We start from the raw sequence: 18,873 nt of genomic DNA on the forward strand, positions 1-18,873 counted from the left end.
CTCTTTCAGTGAGAATTGTCCCTGATGCCCAGCCTGGCCCTCCCCTGGCACAGCTCAGCCCATCCCAGTGCCCAGCCCCTCTTTCAGTGAGAATTGTCCCTGATGCCCAGCCTGGCCCTCCCCTGGCACAGCTCAGCCCCATCCCAGTGCCCAGCCCCTCTTTCAGTGAGAATTGTCCCTGATGCCCAGCCTGGCCCTCCCCTGGCACAGCTCAGCCCCATCCCAGCATCCAGCCCCTCTTTCAGTGAGAATTGTCCCTGATGCCCAGCCTGGCCCTCCCCTGGCACAGCTCAGCCCCATCCCAGTGCCCAGCCCCTCTTTCAGTGAGAATTGTCCCTGATGCCCAGCCTGGCCCTCCCCTGGCACAGCTCAGCCCCATCCCAGCACCCAGCCCCTCTTTCAATGAGAATTGTCCCTGATGCCCAGCCTGGCCCTCCCCTGGCACAGCCCTGGTTCTGCCCGTGTCACCTGGGAGCAGAGCCCAGCCCCAGCTGGGCACAGGCACCTTTCAGGAGCTGCAGAGGGTGAGGAGGTGTCCCCTGGGCCTCCTCTTGTGCAGGACACACAGCCCCAGCTCCCTCAGCTGCTGCCCACAGGAGCTGTGCGGCAGAGCCCTCCCCAGCCTTGCTGCCCTTCTCTGGAGCCGCTCCAGCCCCTCCATGGCCTTCCTAAACTGGGGGCCCACAGCTGGACACAGCACTCGAGATGCAGCCAGTGCTGAGCACAGGGGAAGAATCCCTGCCCTGCTCCTGCTGGCCACACCATTCCTGAGCCAGGCAGGAGCCATTCGCCTTCTTGGCCACCTGGGTGTCAAGAACATATCTTATGAAAATTCCTTCTGTTAGGATCTTTTCTCCTGAGAAGCTGGGAAGCTTCAGCTTCTCCATGTTTTGGTGCTTTGGAATGTGATTTGGAGAACTGTTTACCCAGCATGTGAATTGTTTTTACTTGATGACCAATGACAGTCACCTGTGTCAAGAGGGTGAGCAGTCACAAGATTTTAGTATCATTCTTTTCTATTCCTTGCTAGCCTTCTGATGAAATGCTTTCTTTTTCTTTAGTATAGTTTTAGTATACAATTTCCTGTTACTGCAGTATATATCATAAAATAATGAATCAGCCTTCTGAAACAAGGAGTCAAGATTTTCGTCTCTTGCCTCGTCCTGGGAGCCCTGAGAACCCCCCAGAGCTGGGCACGCTGCCCGGCCGGCCAGCACGCCCAGCTGCCTCTCGGCCCTGTGTGCAGCCCAGCTCTCGTCCCTCCCCAGCTCCCAGGTGAGGAGCTCAGGTGGCAGCGGGGCTGCACTGACGCTCACTGCTGCCAGCCCAGCCCGAGTGCTGTGACCTGGGCACTGCGGGGCACTCAGGACCCAGACAGAACAATGGGGGTTGTGTGTGTGCCCAGGTGGTGTTTGCAGGTGACAGAGGCTTTGCGCAGCAGCTCTGCACCATGCTGTAGCTGTCAGTGCCAGGTGAGCGTTGATTTCTGCCCTAACAAGGGAAAGGCCAGTACAGCAGCTCCAGTTACGTGGTGCTACTGTAAAGAAAGCTGAAAAGACACAGCAAAGGAGGGTGGCAGTGTGCTTGCAAGATAAAAATCAGTATTTTGTGCCTGGAGGCACCCCAGGAACAGCCCATCCAAACCACCCTGGGAAAGGGTTAATGGTCATGGAACAGCCAAAGACATTCCCATTTCCTGTAATGAGTACAGCTGTAACAGAATTTCAGGCTTAGGAGAGAAATTTCCCCCTTCAAAATTAAGCAATAGCTGTAGATGAAAAGACACACCTGTCCCTTGAGAGAGGACAGGTACAGGCTCTTTAATAGCATCAAGCCAAGGTCAGGGTGGATAAACATGTTTTCTGTCACTAAACTGGCTGTAAGCAATGCAGGAATGCCAACGTGCATCACACAAAACTGTTTTTTCCTCTCTGCTGTGGCATTAACCACAGCACTCAATCACGTCAGTTACCAAACACAGATCTGAGTTTCCCCCAGCACAATTGCAAGCCAAGGAGAAAAACTGCACGTTATACATTTAACTTCCTACAAAGTACAACTTGTGCTGATTTGCTGCCTTTTCCCCTCTAAAAGTTATAAAAAATTTTTTCCAAGAGGAATACAAAATAATCCATGGTACAACATTTGTTCCACTTATAAAGACACGAAGATCTTATTTATGTCTTCTGTAAGTCAGAGTACAAAACAGTATGAATACAGTAGAAGTTTTCTTTACATCATCAGTATGGCAACTTTTCAGGTGTAAATGTCAGCCTCCTCTTTCCAGAAGGGCTCAACTTTTAAACAGCATTTTTTTTTTGAGAGCGTGAATTTGAATAAACCCTCCAAATGCTGACAACTTATGGAACGTGTACTCAGGAAACCCACTGCACAACTGCGAAGTATATTAAAACGTGTAAAAATACAAATAATTTAAGGCTGACAACTGCTCATCTCTAGTCTCTTTCAAGCTGATTGCAGTCCTTTATTTCTCTCTGGTGCCCGCCCTGAGGCAGTGCCACGGCTCAGGAGAGGCAGGAAGGGGCTCGGGCCGGCCCTGCAGAGCAGGAGGGCTCCGGGAGCTCCCGGCCCTGGAGCCCGGCTGGGCAGCGCTGCAGGCGCGCGGCGTGCCGCGGTCTCTCAGTCGCTGTCGTACTCCTCGATCCTCAGTTCCTCCTCCTCCAGGAGCGCCTGGGCTGCCACGGGCTGGGGCTGGCTGCCGGGCAGGTCGCTGCCGCTGGACTGGCTGGAGGGAAGCCCCTCGGGGTCGCCATCGCCGTGGGACAGCTCGGGCACGCCGGGGTCCTTGTCACCCAGAGCCTCCAGCTGCAGCCTGCAGAGCGCGGGGGAGCACCCTGAGCAGGGCACAGGCTGCTCCCCAACCCCCTGAGCAGGGCACAGGCTGCTCCCCAACCCCCTGAGCAGGGCACAGGCTGCTCCCAGAGCCCCTGAGCAGGGCACAGGCTGCTCCCAAACCCCTTGAGCAATGCACAGGCTGCTCCCAGAGCCCCTGAGCAATGCACAGGCTGCTCCCAGAGCCCCTGAGCAATGCACAGGCTGCTCCCAGAGCCCCTGAGCAATGCACAGGCTGCTCCCCAACCCCCTGAGCAGGGCACAGGCTGCTCCCCGGGCACAGGCTGCTCCCAGAGCCCCTGAGCAGGGCACAGGCTGCTCCCCAACCCCCTGAGCAGGGCACAGGCTGCTCCCAAACCCCCTGAGCAGGGCACAGGCTGCTCCCAAACCCCTTGAGCAATGCACAGGCTGCTCCCAAACCCCTTGAGCAATGCACAGGCTGCTCCCAGAGCCCCTGAGCAGGGCACAGGCTGCTCCCAGAGCCCCTGAGCAGGGCACAGGCTGCTCCCAAACCCCTTGAGCAATGCACAGGCTGCTCCCCGGGCACAGGCTGCTCCCAGAGCCCCTGAGCAATGCACAGGCTGCTCCCAGAGCCCCTGAGCAGGGCACAGGCTGCTCCCAGAGCCCCTGAGCAATGCACAGGCTGCTCCCCGGGCACAGGCTGCTCCCAGAGCCCCTGAGCAATGCACAGGCTGCTCCCAGAGCCCCTGAGCAGGGCACAGGCTGCTCCCCAACCCCCTGAGCAGGGCACAGGCTGCTCCCAGAGCCCCTGAGCAATGCACAGGCTGCTCCCCGGGCACAGGCTGCTCCCAGAGCCCCTGAGCAATGCACAGGCTGCTCCCAGAGCCCCTGAGCAGGGCACAGGCTGCTCCCCAGGCACAGGCTGCTCCCAAACCCCCTGAGCAGGGCACAGGCTGCTCCCCAACCCCCTGAGCAGGGCACAGGCTGCTCCCCAACCCCCTGAGCAGGGCACAGGCTGCTCCCAGAGCCCCTGAGCAATGCACAGGCTGCTCCCAGAGCCCCTGAGCAATGCACAGGCTGCTCCCTGGGCACAGGCTGCTCCCAAACCCCCTGAGCAGGGCACAGGCTGCTCCCAGAGCCCCTGAGCAGGGCACAGGCTGCTCCCAGAGCCCCTGAGCAGGGCACAGGCTGCTCCCCGGGCACAGGCTGCTCCCAGAGCCCCTGAGCAGGGCACAGGCTGCTCCCCAACCCCCTGAGCAGGGCACAGGCTGCTCCCAAACCCCCTGAGCAATGCACAGGCTGCTCCCCGGGCACAGGCTGCTCCCAGAGCCCCCTGCCTCATTCCCTCGGGCAGAGGCAGTGCCCAGGAACACACTGTGCTCTCTAGCAGGACACCTGCATTTCTCTGTACTACTGAACAGATGAAAAGGATCACGGTGCTGTCAGCATGGTGTCACCCCTCGGATCAGACACTGTGACACCCCGCCAGCTTATTAATGCAGATACAAAACGTCAGTAACCACCGGCAAGCTGCAGGGCAACTTAAAAGGGACAAGGAAGTTACAGTTAATTTGAGAAACGTCACACCTTGTGGCACAGACCAGGGGGATTACAAAGAAATACACCCTTTAGGGACACCCTCCTTCCTCCCTGACTAACAACCAAAATGGCTTTTCATGCAACAGCTGGGGAACAGGGAAAGACAGCTTGGAAATTCTCAGTTAAACTCAGCAGCAACACCAGGGACAAGTAGGAGATGCTTCTGTCAGAAGCCTCAACAAACTCTGTCCTAGTTAGGAGATAACAGTTTGTCTCACTGCAGCTGTGAACTTGATTGTTTGCTAAAACCACACCAACAAAGGTTCACTCTAAGTAGCCTTACAGGCAAAACTTCTACCAGATGAAATCAGTACAGCTATCTGATTTCAGATTAAATAAACCTTTAAAAATATTTTGTCTTTGAATGTCACATCACAGACTTATGTAAACGAAAGGACTCTTCCCCTTGATATATGACACTTTTTAACTGCAGACACAAGTTCAGCTTACCTCCCAAAATGTCTTTTCAGTGGCAGCCTCCCCACGTCTTGGATAAAAGCAATCTGAGCTAAGAACAGAGAGCCACCAGTATCATATCAGGTAGATCATAATGAACAGACAGCTGGGCATACCAGAAAATAAACACTGGCCTTAGCTGAGTGTTCCTGCACACATTTGAAATATTTTAGATACCATAACACTGTGTATGTAACTTTGCCCCCCACAAACTGTTACAGTTTACCACAGCATATTTACAGACGGCCTACACACAACATTGCAAATCCCTGACATTTGTCCCTTGTGTATTTATCACGTAGAGCTGTTATTCCACAGCCTACAAAATGCACTCATCCTGTCAACGCCTTAGTTAAGACATGATGCTTTTTATTATAAACAATTAACAACAGCATAACTGACCCAGCTCTCTAAATACTAATTTTTGCATTATGTACCACACAAAGTAAATTTTTCTGCATGAACTGTTTGCTAATGAATTATCTCAGATTTAGCTTTTTTTTTTAATGCACTGCAAACTGGAATTTTGCTTCTTTTATCTCTGAAAGGCTTTTTTGAGCTGTTGTGTGTTGCTGTTACTGGAAAGGTGTAGGATCATATTCACAGGAACACGGATGTGTACTAAATGAACTAGTCCAACCTTCTGGAACTAAAGAAGGAGTCATCTTTGTGGACAAAAAAATTGATGTTGCAAGAAGAAAGAAGAGGCAGAACAGTTGCTGGCAGACACAGGGGTGTCAACCCCAGTAAAATGATTCTTACAGCTTCTACCAACTGGATTAATAAAAGGATGTGTGCTTGCCTTGTGGACAAAGCAGAGCTGCCAATTAAACAATGCATGGCTGTGTAGACCAAGACAAGAAGTGAATATAAATTATGTTTAGAGGCACAATAAATGGCTTTTGCTTGATTGACATTGAATCATGCAGAGTCCTTTGTCTTCTCAGAAGGGTCTCAGTAAGCAATGGAGATCCGGTCAGTACTGGCTGCTGGGTTTCCAAGCCCTAAATCCAGAGAGCACCTCAACCACTGCAGTTTGACCAACCTACCAGGGCAGCTTTAATTTTGGCTCTGGTACTGGGAGCATCTTTGGGCATCACCTACATAACATTTGCCAGGAGAATGTTTTATGCTGAGGCAAAAACATAAACAGTATTGACCTTTAGGCTTGTGAAATCTGTCCGTGTTTCAACTGCAAAAACACTCCAAGACCAGGAGTTACCTTGATCCATCTTACCTTGATTTCTCATTGGGTTTGCTAACATAGCAAGGTAAGGCAGCAGCTCTGTCTGAAGGCACTCAGGTGGTAAACAGAAGCTTGAGAACAGGGATTTTGCAGCAATGCAATTTTCCTGATACTGTAAGAGGTGGGGGTGGGGGGAACACAATGAAAAAACAGGTAAAACATTAAGAATGTAGATGTTCTGTACCATAACACACAGACTTTCTTCCTGCCTGCTACAGGGAGCTACGGAAAAATGAGACCAGATAAAGAAAAGGTAACCAGTTAACATGCCAATCTTAAAATGGTAGAATCCTTCAAATTTGCCTTTTACTGGGCATTAAAATTAAAAAAAAAAAATCCTTGATTATAGAATTCTCAGCCATTCCAGGCCAATGTTTTTTGCCAATGTATTAGTTCAAAAGTAAAAAAATGCCAAGACCTGCTGTGTCACCTGAATGAGCTCTTTCTGATAAACACATAAACCATAAGAGCAGGCATTTCTTACACTTACACAACAGTTCAATGTGCAGTTCAAACTGCACAAAACCAGACTCAGTTCTAGGAACACTTAACAGCACTTAGTTGTCTCTCTATTAATTTAGGATTAACACTCTCCCAGGAACATGCCAGCTTGGACACAGGCATCAGAATTTGTCACTGGCCTCCAATTTATTTTTACATTAAAGGAGTGATGCAAACTACTCTTCTAGCAAGTGCTTTATAGAACCAGATTATCTCAAAATAGGGTATTTTGTCACAGACATCTTTTATGAAAAATCTATTCTTTAAGATTTTTCCTCTTGAGAAGCTGAGAGGCTTCAGGACAAAATGTAAACACTGATTATCTGCTGCTGTGGAATGCAACAAGTAGATCTTTGACTGGCCCATGTTACATGTTTCTAATTAATGGCCAATCACAGTCAGTTGGCTCGGACAGAGAGTCTGAGACAGAGCCTTTGTTATCATTCTTTCTTATGCTATTCTTAGCCAGCCTTCTGATGAAATCCTTTCTTCTATTCTTTCAGTATAGTTTTAATGTAACATATATAATAAAATAATAAATCAGCCTTCTGAAACATGGAGTCAGATCCTCGTCTCTCCCCTCATCCTAAGATCCCTGTGAACACTGTCACATTATTTGACAAGTTCAGCAAGTCAGTGATCACATTCGATGTACACTACTCAACAGTCACACCTTAGGGAAAAAAGAATTAAGAAAAAACAAATGAAGGCTTTACCTTTTTGTTGATCAGAAACCACTGTGGCTTGTGTAAGGGTCGGAAGCCCATGCCCCCCTGCTGGTGGGCAAAGGCCCTGGAGGTGTTGGAGTGGATCACCCCGCGCGTGGCCACGGAGGCACTGTAGCTCTCCATCACCAGCCGTGCCTGAGGGACAAACGGGGCCTTGGGTGAGCTCCAGGCAGCTCATCTGCACTCAAACACAGCATGCACGGCCTTCTGCAGCCTACATTACTGCAAAACTTGTATTCAAAGCAGCTGAGAAAAGAAACAGCTTGATTCCTTTTCTTAGTACAAACATATTCTACTCAAAAATACTTTGTGGAGTATCCTACAAACACTACAACCCATCGTAGTAAAATGCTGACAGAAGCTGGACAAAACATTGGCTCTGCATCTCTTCTGCAGCTGATTCAGCATTCATTAACAATTCAAATCACTCACACCCCAAGTTTGCAGCAAATTCCCAAAAATACAGTAAAAAGTTGAGAGTTTAATATCAAAGCACTTAAAGACAAGTGTGTGCCTATACAAAGATGACACTTACACTCCAGTTGCTGCAAAGGACATCAGCAGTGCTCAAATAGTCGCTGGCTCTCACTACATCATCTATGTCAGAAAAAAAGTCCACGTAGTTCTGGTGAAGGTATAGATTGAACATGCTTCCGGACATATGTGATTTCTCCACAATTTCCTGTCAGGAAGAAGAAGAGTTTGGATTTTACAGGGGGTAAGGAAAAGGACCCTTGTACAAAAAGCTGTGATACGTCTAGGTCGGGGAGCTGGGACACAAATCCCAAGCAGCGATGCCCAGACACAAGGGGCTGGTTTGCTCCCTCCCAGGTGAGTGATTCCCTGACTCAGACTGAGGGCACACCAGGTGAGAGCAGCAAGGAGCCCCATGTGGCTGAGCACCTGCAGCACTCCTGTGGGGCCCAGCTCAACTCTGGGCCGTTGCAGCAGTACCTCAGGCTGGATGAGCAAGGTGTCGCGGCGCTGTCCAGACAGGTGGGCAGGCAGCTGAGGGCACTCTGCTTCTGACGCTGCCTCTCCTGAAAAGGATTGCACAGCCTTTATGTTCACAAATGTTGGCAACTGCCAGCTCCACCAGCAGTAAATTACAGCCTTTTCCATCCCACTAAGCCCTGGGACAGACACAGGTATTTAATTATTATAGTCAATACTACACAGTCATCAACACACAATTAGCTGCATTAAGCTTCATATAACAAACCTAACAACATAATTTTTGTATTCCCTCACCTCAGTACTTCTCCTCAGCTGGTTTTGGAGCCAGTACTGGGAATTACCACCAAAATGTGCATAGCCAGTGGCATGAGGGACTCTGATGTAGCTGATTTTGTGCTGTTGTGACTGACCAAACATCCCAGACAGAACCCATCCAAAGCCTTACTTTAGCAACTCCAGCTAATAGCAGCTGACGTACTTTGCCCATTGAAAGGGAGAATAACTCAAAGTTTTCTTACTTTTGCAATAAATAATTTTCCCCAGAGCATGGAAAAGAAAAATGGATGCATCCTTGCCACCAATTGCTTGTATCTCCTGGTCTTCTGAGGTATCACATTTACTTTTCTTTCTTACTTTGGATACTCCTGTTTCATCACATTTTATTGTGGAGCTCTTCTTCTTCTTTGACCAAAATTCTTTCTCCAATGAGCAGTCTATTAATAAAATAAAAAATAAAATCAAGACAGAGTACATGATTCTGCAGGAGTTTTCTATAATGCTGCTGCTAATGTTCTGTGTGAACAAATAGTACTAATAAAAGGAACACAACAGGCTATATAAATGGGAGCACTGTGAGAAAACTCATTTATTAGTCAGTCACCTAAATTAGCATCACTCATTACCTTAATTCCACTTCTGTCCCTTGAGCCACAGCTGAGGTACCAAGTATTTTCTGAACAACAAACAGCTGTCTTTGAAAAAAGCCTTCAGGCTTATCCCTTCAAGTTCTGACACATTCCCCACTTGACATGTTTAAATTTCATGTTTAAAAGCACAAGTACAAATATTTGTAAATTATATTTCAGTTACATACTGTTATTTCAGTTACATCCTGCTTACTTATCAATTTTGTCTCCTACTGGCATTATCTGTACAATAACCTTCCTCCCTGAAATATAAGTGGCAAAGAAAACCTTTTATTTAGATGATTCTTTCAATTGCCCACTATCTTCTACAAAGTTTTGAACCTCATGAAATAAAACCCTTATTCTACTCTAAGTTAATAAACTTGAAAATTTTCACCCACTATTTCATTTTGTGGCATTTGAATGTTCCTTACTGAGCTAAGATAAATGATCCTTTAGGTTTTTATTTCCTTTTCTCCCACAATTACCATGGATGTATTTTACCCATTAATAGTGTTACAAAATGAATGTATCAATGGTGCTTACACAGATACACACATGAAGAAACACACTTTATGTACATAAAAACAAATGCTGCATGCTCAGGAGACCAGCAAGGAGATGGGGAATCTCCCAAACTTGCACAGCATCACCCAACTCACTGAAATACCAATCACTCACCTCACTGAAATACCTGCACAGCCACAGATGTTCTGTTCAAACATCTTCTCAATGTTAGGGAAAATGTGAGAGAAGAATGCTTAGTGTGCACCCCAAAGTTCACACACCAAAGCTCTGAAGACATGCCTTTATTTTCTCCCCAGCTCTAACTATCATGGTTTTACATTTCTAAGGAAACTTATTTAAAACTACACAAACTGGTTATTTTAACATTATTTAGATTTTCTGGAGGATGCGTCCAGCAGTGAGATGCTGCATGCTTTTCTCAGATATCATCAATCTAACATTCACTCATTCCAATGGCATCATCACCCTGCTGAGAGCAATCCTCTGTTTTTCTGATTCACACAGAACAATCCAAGCCAGGTACACTTGAAGATATCATCAGAATAACTGACCTTCCACATCTGCAAGTTAAATGTAGAAACCTGACTCTCTGCCTTGCGTAACATAACTAACACTGCCCATCTAATTTCAGTATACCCTAAAACTCAAAGTAAACTCTCCCTCTTGAAAAATGGGCTTGAAACTACCTTTAATCTCGTATTCCATGAGCACATTTGCTATTTGCAAAGCAAATGGGAGGAAAAAGAAGTGTGACATTAACAACACCATTACTAGCTCCACCGCATACAGCAGAAGACAAGTGGTGAGTCTGTTTCCTTAGGCCTAAGTTTAATGTAAACAATGTCACCATTTCACAGAGCTGAGAATGAACAAACACGCCAGAGTGCAACTTTTAGAAATGCAACTCACACACACCAGTTCCTGAACAACTACTGACTTGAAAAGTGCTCATAAAATCAGCAGTTTAGGACATGCAGAAAGCAAGCGATGAAAGTATCCCTGTCAAACTAAGGCAGCATCATATAAACTCTGAACAGCAAACACAAATAGCAGAGATACCAGGAGGAAAAGAGGGCATTTAATCAAATCACATCAGCACAATGCACATGTGTCATGGTTTAAGCCCAGCCTGCAGCAGCTGAGCCCCGCTCATGCCCCCACACACCCTGTGTTTATTCCTGCTCCACAGAAGCGTGTCCAGAATGTTTCTGCAACTCACCCAACTGTGCTGCAGCTGTGAACAGAACCTGCTTTCAGCAGAAATGGTCAAAATATCACCCCACCTAACAAAAGCTTAATTTTTACCTTTTGTAGAGGAAAACTGAAGGCTGTTTATTGCACTTCTTATGTCACCTGAACAGCCCCTGCAAAGCAACTCCAGAGAAGTTCTATCAAGGGTGTAATTCTCTCTGTTCTACAAGGAAAAACAGCAATAGAAGAAACAGGAAAAACAGCAATATTCAAAGCAATACAAGAGCAGGAAAAGGAGTATTTAAACATGGCTCTGGGAACCCACCCCTGACACACACCACGAACAGACACATGAGGAACCACCATGTGCTCAAAATACGGAATACTGTGAACTTTAAAAAACTTAATTTGTTTAAGCATACTGTCACAATTTATATAACAATAATCAAGAGAAAAATGTACATAATTCTTTGCAAGGTGTCACTCAATATGATACTGCTTGTAATCTAAACAGTTCAGGAACAACACAAGATTTAGGTTCATGACCTCTTCTGGCCTTGCTGGATACATGAAAGATTATATCTCTTCCTATTATTTGTTTCATTTATGTAATTACTGTAATAACCACAGTAATTTTCAGAAGCAATTTTGTAGACTTGGACCACAGATCAAGTGAAACTAATATTAAAGACAAGGTATCTTTCCAGCTTGTTCCTTGCTTTCTGGTGCCCTGGGGAAAAAGCGTTTGTCTTTGGGCAGATGTGGGGTTCTGCTATCAAAGATCAAATACAGCAACAAAAATAACATATTTTTATGTGGTCCTAGCCCTGCCCAGAAGTTAAGAACTTTGAAAACTTACCATACTGGCTTCTGCTGCAGCTATTCGATTGAGAACTTTCATCATATTTGTTGGTGCAATAGGCTTGAAACTGTTGAATTCCATTAAAAAAAAATTAATTAGTTTCTAACCTCTCAGTTAGAAACTGTTATCTGTACCATGTTTAAATGAGGTAGAAGGTCTCACCTAATATTGCATATACACAACTCCTCTACAATTTCAGCGGGGAACAGGGACCTCTGGTTGCTGTCTCCACTGAAGTTATCTGAGATTATAAAGACCAGGGGGCACCTACTCCTGCGAACAAAACTCCTGCATAGCAGAACAACAAAACATGATTAATATCAAGCTGCAGCTTTGCAGGTTGCTAAAGCTCACAATTAACAACTCGTTTGCCACTGACCTGAGGATTTCATGCAGGCTGCCAGGATCTCTGTAGAATTGGTTAGGAATGTCCTGTCCAAAACAAAGAGCCGCTGTCATGGCATGCAGATGTAAATACTCTCCTCCACAGACTGATCTTCATGGCACACAACATTGCCACACATTTTTAACTCCTGGTTTGCTTGCTGTCAACTACATTTAAACACAGCTGACATTGGACAGAGGAGCAGCAGAGGGAAACAAACCCAAAGCACAGTGTGTCTCATTAAGGAAAAGGATCATCTACACAGAAATGTTTTCTTGCTGTCTCAGTTCCCTAAGTCACAGCCTTGGGTGATGACACTGCCTGTGGACAGGAGTCTCACCCAGAGGACAAACACTCCAGGAAGCAGCTCCCTTAGGGAAGAGGGCAGGACCCATCTGAGGTGTGACAGGACGTGCACAAGAAGGTGACTGAATAAAGATAAATCTCAGAGAATCTACTTCCTAAATTCTACAGTACATCACATTACCCTGCCAGAATTTCTGTCTGGTTTGGTCTTGAAAGTTTACAGACAACTTGAGTACCAATTTCTAAAATTTCTCTTGGGAAAGGAATTGGAAAGTTCAGAAAGAAATTGCTATTGAAGCACACTTCTATGCAAGTACAAATAAAAGCCTTGTCCTGTACCTGCCCACATACCTCAGTTCACACCTGTGCCCTGAACACCACCACCTGTGTAAAACCAGGCAGAAAGTGCTAAATTTCAACTGCTCCTGCCTGTGTTCATTCTCAAGTGTACCCTACGCCCTCCTGCATCATTGAAGAACAGGAACAGTGGTGTGTTTTCCACTCTTCCTGTTTATACACATACATACTTCTAGAAATTAAATAATCCAGAAATGTGGGAATGACTTCTCAACATGGATCTACTTTTTGATACTCTGTTATGCATTTCTGTGCTCACACCAGACTCCCATTTCTGCCTCACAACTTGCTTCTGTGGCATAACTAACTACAGGCAGGACGTGGCTCTAGACTGCTGCAGAGACACAAACAGCAATGAAGATCTCACCTGCAGTAAAGCAGCCTAACTTTGGGAAACACCAATCCAGTATCTGAGGCTAGTCAGCAAGCCAATATTACAACAAAAGGTACTGTTTGAAACACAACATTGCACAAGTTTTCACTTACTTCAATAAGAATAAGCTTTTTATCATTTTCTGAGGACTCCCCAAGCATCTGAAGTTTGTTATACTTATTTGCTCTTAATAGAAAATCTTGAAAGAGAGCTGCTTGGGCCTGACTCGGAAACGTATGAAAATTTGAGTCTGAAAAAGAAAACTAATTAAAAATATGTATTCTATATTATGCCAAGTAAAATACAAATACCCACACGAGCTAATACCCACCCATGCTATTTTCTGACAGCAGCACTGAACAAGCCCTTTCACAAATATGTGACAAACACAGGAGAATTTTTAAAGGGGTGTAATTCAATTGAGAACCCAGACAGAGACACTTACCTGTTTTCATTTATTTGGTTCAGATTACATCCAGGCTATTACAGAGGTCGCTATATTGATTTGAATTGTCAATTATTTTGGATGAAACACTGTAAAAAAACCTAAATCCCCTTCCAGATAAAAGCCTCAGAAAGATTCTCAATAAACACTAAGGAATTGAGTTACATGGATGTGGATCTGATTTCATACGTGACAGACAGAAATGAAGCAAAAATACAAGACAGAAAACCCACAAAAGTAACTGGAAGGGGAAATAAAAGGTTAAAAAGGGTAAACCCCCAAAACACTTACCGTGGCCAAACATGCTCCTCAAGTCTTCCTTTGTGAAGTCTAGAGAGAGTGGATTGGTCCATTCTTGCACCTGAAGGCCAAGATCTCTGGCTAGAATGTGCAGAGTTGCTGTTTTTCCACAGCCAGGAGGGCCAGTCAGCAGCAAGACAGAGCCACTCTGACACAGAGATATAAAACACAATCACAGATGTGACAAATTAAGACTGACCGCTGGCTAAGGATGAATACTGGTTGAGCTTTTCCTGTTTCTCTGGCAATGATCCTCCCTCCCAGTGAAACCCCAGCCTCACATCTTCTGCTGTTAATTCACCTGCTGAGTGCTCAGACAGAGAGAACCAGGCCAGGACTCTGAGACCCTTGCTCAGTTCCTACTGCCTCTGGTAAATAAACTGCCAGTACAGCAGACACTCACCTGAAGAACCAGCTCTGGAAAACACCAGGCAAGGCTGGCAATTTGTGTCTAAGAATGCCTCTTATCAATTGAAATTAAAAACATCCTCACCCATCCTTACACCAGCTCAGTGCAACTGGAGATGTGTCACGAGACTTAAAAATCAACCTGGCAGATCAAATGTAGCTTCAAGCACACACTGAATAGTTGTGATTTATGACTGGATGCCAGAAAACAGTATTTCTGAGCAAAATCAGAATCCACCTCTTAGGAGCTTAAGCCCAAAATAAATGTATGGCCTCTAACCCATGTTATTAGAGTATTTCTTACAATGATACACAGTCACTATCTCCCTCAGCTGAGGTTCCTCTCTGAACCTGAAATTGCATCCATCGTTTGTATGGTTTGATGCCTCCAGTTACAATTTTAGCAAGTTTACCTGTTTTGGCTGCCTCTGAAATATGTGTGCTTTTAACCAGGTTTCAACTTCCTCAATTTTCTTCTTTTGCACAGCAAGGTCATTCTGAAACAAGGTTAAAATACATGAAAGTTTTATATATTTATATATATATATATATATATATATATATATATATATATACACAACTACTCTTGGTTTCTAATGATGAAATTTAAAAATAGAATAAATGCTGGATAAAATATCAACAGACATGCTGGTGTGTGTTCCAGTTGTGTGTGCCCTGCAGAAGCACTGCCACAGTTAAGGATGATCATCCTGTTTCCTCAAACAATCAGTTTTCCATTCCTTGTAGTCAGGAAATAATGAGCTATTTATTATTCTTTAAGTGGTAACACTGCAAGCTTGTCTGTGTTAGGATACTCCATGGCTCCTGCTGGAGCTAGTCTTGTACTTTTTTTACTCTACTGCAGAGGGTTTTGTAACTTCTGCAAATCCCACATTGCTGGAGCTAGCCCTTTTTACTTTTTCTACTCTAATACCGCAGAGGTTTTTCCAAGTTCTGCAAATCCCATATAGCTGTGTTTCCCCAGTGCTTGGAATACCAGATGTGTCTGGAACTCAGTAACAGGTCTGAGAGTTTACAAGTGGACTGACAGGAAACAACACCTCGTGAGCAGCTTCTGCTGCTCGGAAAGCCAGGGGAACGCGTGTCTGCCACAGAGAGAGCTCTCTGGGGTGTGTGAGGCAGTGCAGTGACCCGGGAGCCCTGTGCTCCATCAGAGGGGCTGTGGGGCAGCTTGGGGCAGAGGCACAGCCCGTCCCGCGGCGCGGCAGCTCTCACACCTGGCTCTCGGGCCGGTATCTCTCCACCCACGGCAGCTGCTCCGGGGCCGGGCCGCAGGGCGGATCCGCAGCTCCCGGCTTGGCTCTCTTCCTGCGCGGAGCCGCGGCTCGGCTCTTCTCTGCCGCGGGGCTCGGGGCTCTCTGCTGCTGCTGCTGCCGCCGCTGCTGCTGCCCGCGGGCTCCGCCGGCGCCGCCCCTGCGCGGCCTCACGGCGGCGGCACACGGGCCCGCGCTCCCCAGGAAGCCGTCGAAGGGATGTGCCGGCCACTCTGCCACCTGCAGGAACACAAACCCCGGGCTAGGAACGCAGCGCCCTCCTGCCCTCAGCCCTGGAGAATGGCACATTTTCCGAGGCCGGGCTGGACACTGGGGCTGGGAGCAGCCTGGGACACTGGGAGGTGTCCCTGCCACGGCAGGGGTGGCACTGGGTGGGATTTGGTCCTTCCAGCTGCAGCTGCTCTGGGGTTCTGTGATTCGTCTGCACGAAAAAGAAAGCTGCATCATTATGCCAGGAGTATTCTGCAGCAAACTGGCAAATCGCAACAAGGTGAGAACTCCACAAACACACGTTCAACCTAATTAAAGATTAATGGAAAAGCAGCGTCAGCTTACTCAGACCATTTTTATATGATGGTAATGCTTACACTGTCTCTGTGTAGTCTTCAGTATGTGGCACTTTTCCCCCACTTAAAAAAAAAAAAAATTATAATGCAAACATTGGTACATAAAGGTTATAAACATTTGGCAGAGGACAGTTACTGAGACAGCACAGTGAAATGAGGGAGTGTTTGCTGCCCTGGGCAGCTTGGGCTGAAGCAGAGCCCGTGGCAGGACAAGGAGCAGTGCTGGGCAGCAGCAGGGCTGGATTCTGGGTTGGAGGAACACCCTGCTGGGGCAGGGAAGGAGCTGCTGTGTCCCAGGAGGAGGAAAGGAAAACTGCTCCATCCCCCATGAGCAGGGAAGGAGCTGCTCCACGTTCCAAGGCAGAAAGGCAGCAGGGAAAGGAGGGAAGGAGCTGCTCCATGTTCCAGGGGCAGGGAAAGAGCTGCCCTGTGCTCCAGGGCAGGAAGGCAGCAGGGAAGCAATGCTCCGTGTTCCAGTGTTAGGGAAGGAGCTGCTCCATCTCCCAGGGGCAGGGAAGGATCTACTCAGTGTCTCAGGGGCAGGAGGGCAGCAGGGAGGGAGCTGCTCTGTGTCCTCGTGTTGGGGAGGAGCTGTCCCGTGTCCAGCCCTGCCTGGCAGTGCCGGGCACACGATCCCAGCACGAGTCAGGTGTTGGAAGGCCGGGGCTGTTTTCCTGCAGCCCTGCCAACCATTGTGCTGGGATTTTTCCTCTCCATCAGCGCAGCACAAGGAGGCCCCTGTGGGAAGGGAGGGTGACAGGCTGGGGACACAAACACAGAACAGGGGCCGCGGGAGCCATGTGCACATGGCAGTGACAGCGCAGACACTCGGCTCCTCCCCAGAGGGCCGTGGAACCCTGAACCAACAGAGCACAGTGCTGGCACACGGCGAGCCGGCTGCAGCAGAGGCTCTGCCTGCAAGGGACTCACACAACCCCAGCAAGGCCCCGTCTGCAAAACCCCAGCGGGAAACGCGGGAGGGGCCTCACGCTGCTTCTGGGGTGAATAATGCTGAAACCAGCCTGACTCCTCCATGCCAAAGCTCCACATCCTCAGAGGGAGCTGAGGCTGTGGCAGAGCTGGACAAATCCCCAGAGAAAGGAGCAACCAAGCAACCCCACTGAGAGCTTCTGCAGCATTGCTGAGCTGGCCCAGCCTGGCAGGGCAGCACTTCAGGCTGGAAAAGCCCCTGAAAATCCTGCTGGGGAAGATGAGACAGGAAAGCCTTACAAATATGATTGTCTGGCAAAGGATTTTGAGAATACGGAAACTGTAAGAGAGATTGAAATGAAAGCAAGCCAGGCAGCTGTGGTTATAGTGCCTGTGAACAATTCTGGCTAAGATCTCCTTGTCTGATTGTTATCAAATGTCTGTGTTTGGCAGCCCCAGTGCCACCTGCACAGCCCCGTCCCTCTGGCCAGCTCTGGGGCTGGCACCACACCCAGCTGCACTCTCTGAGGGGTTGGGAAGCTGGGGTGCGGGGTGCATTATGGCAGGTTTTGGGGGTCTCTCCTCCTCACAATGTGACCACCCTGGGCTGTGCTGGGGCCCAGACCCACACCCCAAATCCCCCCGGGGTTGAGACCCCAGGGAGCCTCTGTGAGGCAGGGAACATTGTCAGAGGTGGGAGCAGGAGCCTCTGCAGATTCAGGGAAATGAAAGGGAAAAGTCTGCTTGTCTCAGAGTACGTTACCTGGATGTTTCTGTGTGTGAGAGGCAGGTCGTGCCCTCACCTGGGGCTGCCCACTGCACAGACTGCTCCCAGAGGATCTGAGATTCCCCCCTGTGACTGGGACCGCGCCCAGATCCGCGTCCTTTCCTGGAGATCTCTTTCTCAGATATGTCCGTACATCTCTCGCCGTGTCTTGCTGCTGCCCGCGGCACTGCTCACTGGCATTAACACCTCCCAGCACCGGTTCCGGTCTCCTCTCTGACAGTTTGGGAAGCCGGGGGTGTGGGGTGGTTTCCGGGAGGTTTTGGGGGTCCCTCCCGCACCCTGTGACTCAGACGGAGCTTCCCTGACGAGCTGTGTCTGTCCCTCGCTCCATGCCCCGGACAGAGCGGCGGCGCCGGCACCGTCACTGCCACACTCACTGCCTAAGAAGCAATTTGCAGCCACCACCCGCAACATCCCCGTGAAATTTAAAAATCAGAGCCCCTCTGGTTTCTACTGAGAGGGATTCGGTTTGGTGTCCCCCCCCCACACACACGCAGTGACACCAAACCGAATCCCTCCCAGTAAAATCAGAACAACCCCCGCTGAAACACCACAAACACCGAGCCCACGGATGAACGACCCGCCCACCGAGCCTCCTTATTTATAAAGGACAAACATTCTTTAATAAATGACACCCACCTCCGCCGGCCGTCCTGGGCCGCTGCCGGACATCCTCGGCCGGGGGAGCCCCGGCTGGAGATCCAAGGCCAGGGGAGCGGGTGCCGCGGGACCCGGAGCGGCTCGGGGGCAGGAAGAGCCCCGTGTGACCCGTCTCGGTGTCCCGGCAGCGGCCGGCGCTGCGCTCCCGGCCCGGCGCGGCCGCCTCCCCTCACACCGTCGCACAGGGGTCCTTCCTCCCCGCCGGCTCTTAGCTGTCCGCGCCGCGCCGGGCGCGCGCGGTGACGCCATGGGCGCGCGCGGCGGCGGCGGAGGC

At 48.5% G+C, this 18,873-nt stretch overlaps 1 protein-coding gene across 1 annotated transcript; it reads right to left on the minus strand.

Annotated features, from left to right (window-relative positions):
- Positions 1 to 1,810: 1,810 nt before the first annotated feature.
- On the minus strand, positions 1,811 to 18,771 carry RAD17 (RAD17 checkpoint clamp loader component). The gene is made up of 16 exons (XM_058823860.1): positions 18,579 to 18,771; positions 15,600 to 15,875; positions 14,775 to 14,858; positions 13,945 to 14,101; positions 13,322 to 13,458; positions 12,167 to 12,219; positions 11,950 to 12,075; positions 11,785 to 11,854; positions 11,040 to 11,148; positions 8,820 to 9,014; positions 8,299 to 8,384; positions 7,880 to 8,026; positions 7,333 to 7,479; positions 6,107 to 6,227; positions 4,864 to 4,921; positions 1,811 to 2,833 (listed from the first exon to the last, which is right to left on the minus strand). Exons 1-16 carry the CDS (start codon positions 18,609 to 18,611, stop codon positions 2,641 to 2,643), a joined length of 1,992 nt encoding a protein of 663 aa, XP_058679843.1. The 5' UTR covers positions 18,612 to 18,771; the 3' UTR covers positions 1,811 to 2,640.
- Positions 18,772 to 18,873: the final 102 nt, after the last annotated feature.

The sequence above is a fragment of the Ammospiza caudacuta genome, chromosome Z (assembly GCF_027887145.1).
Source record: "Ammospiza caudacuta isolate bAmmCau1 chromosome Z, bAmmCau1.pri, whole genome shotgun sequence".
Classification (NCBI taxonomy): Eukaryota; Metazoa; Chordata; class Aves; order Passeriformes; family Passerellidae; genus Ammospiza; species Ammospiza caudacuta.

Coding starts and splice junctions, on each gene's coding strand:
- RAD17 (XM_058823860.1), bottom strand. CDS start 18,611: ATGTCCGGCAGCGGCCCAGGACGGCCGGCGGAG. Junction 13,459..13,944: donor GAGGAGCATGTTTGGCCACG/GTAAGTGTTTTG, acceptor TTTCTTTTTCAG/ACTCAAATTTTCATACGTTT. Junction 12,220..13,321: donor AAAAGCTTATTCTTATTGAA/GTAAGTGAAAAC, acceptor TGTTTTGGACAG/GACATTCCTAACCAATTCTA.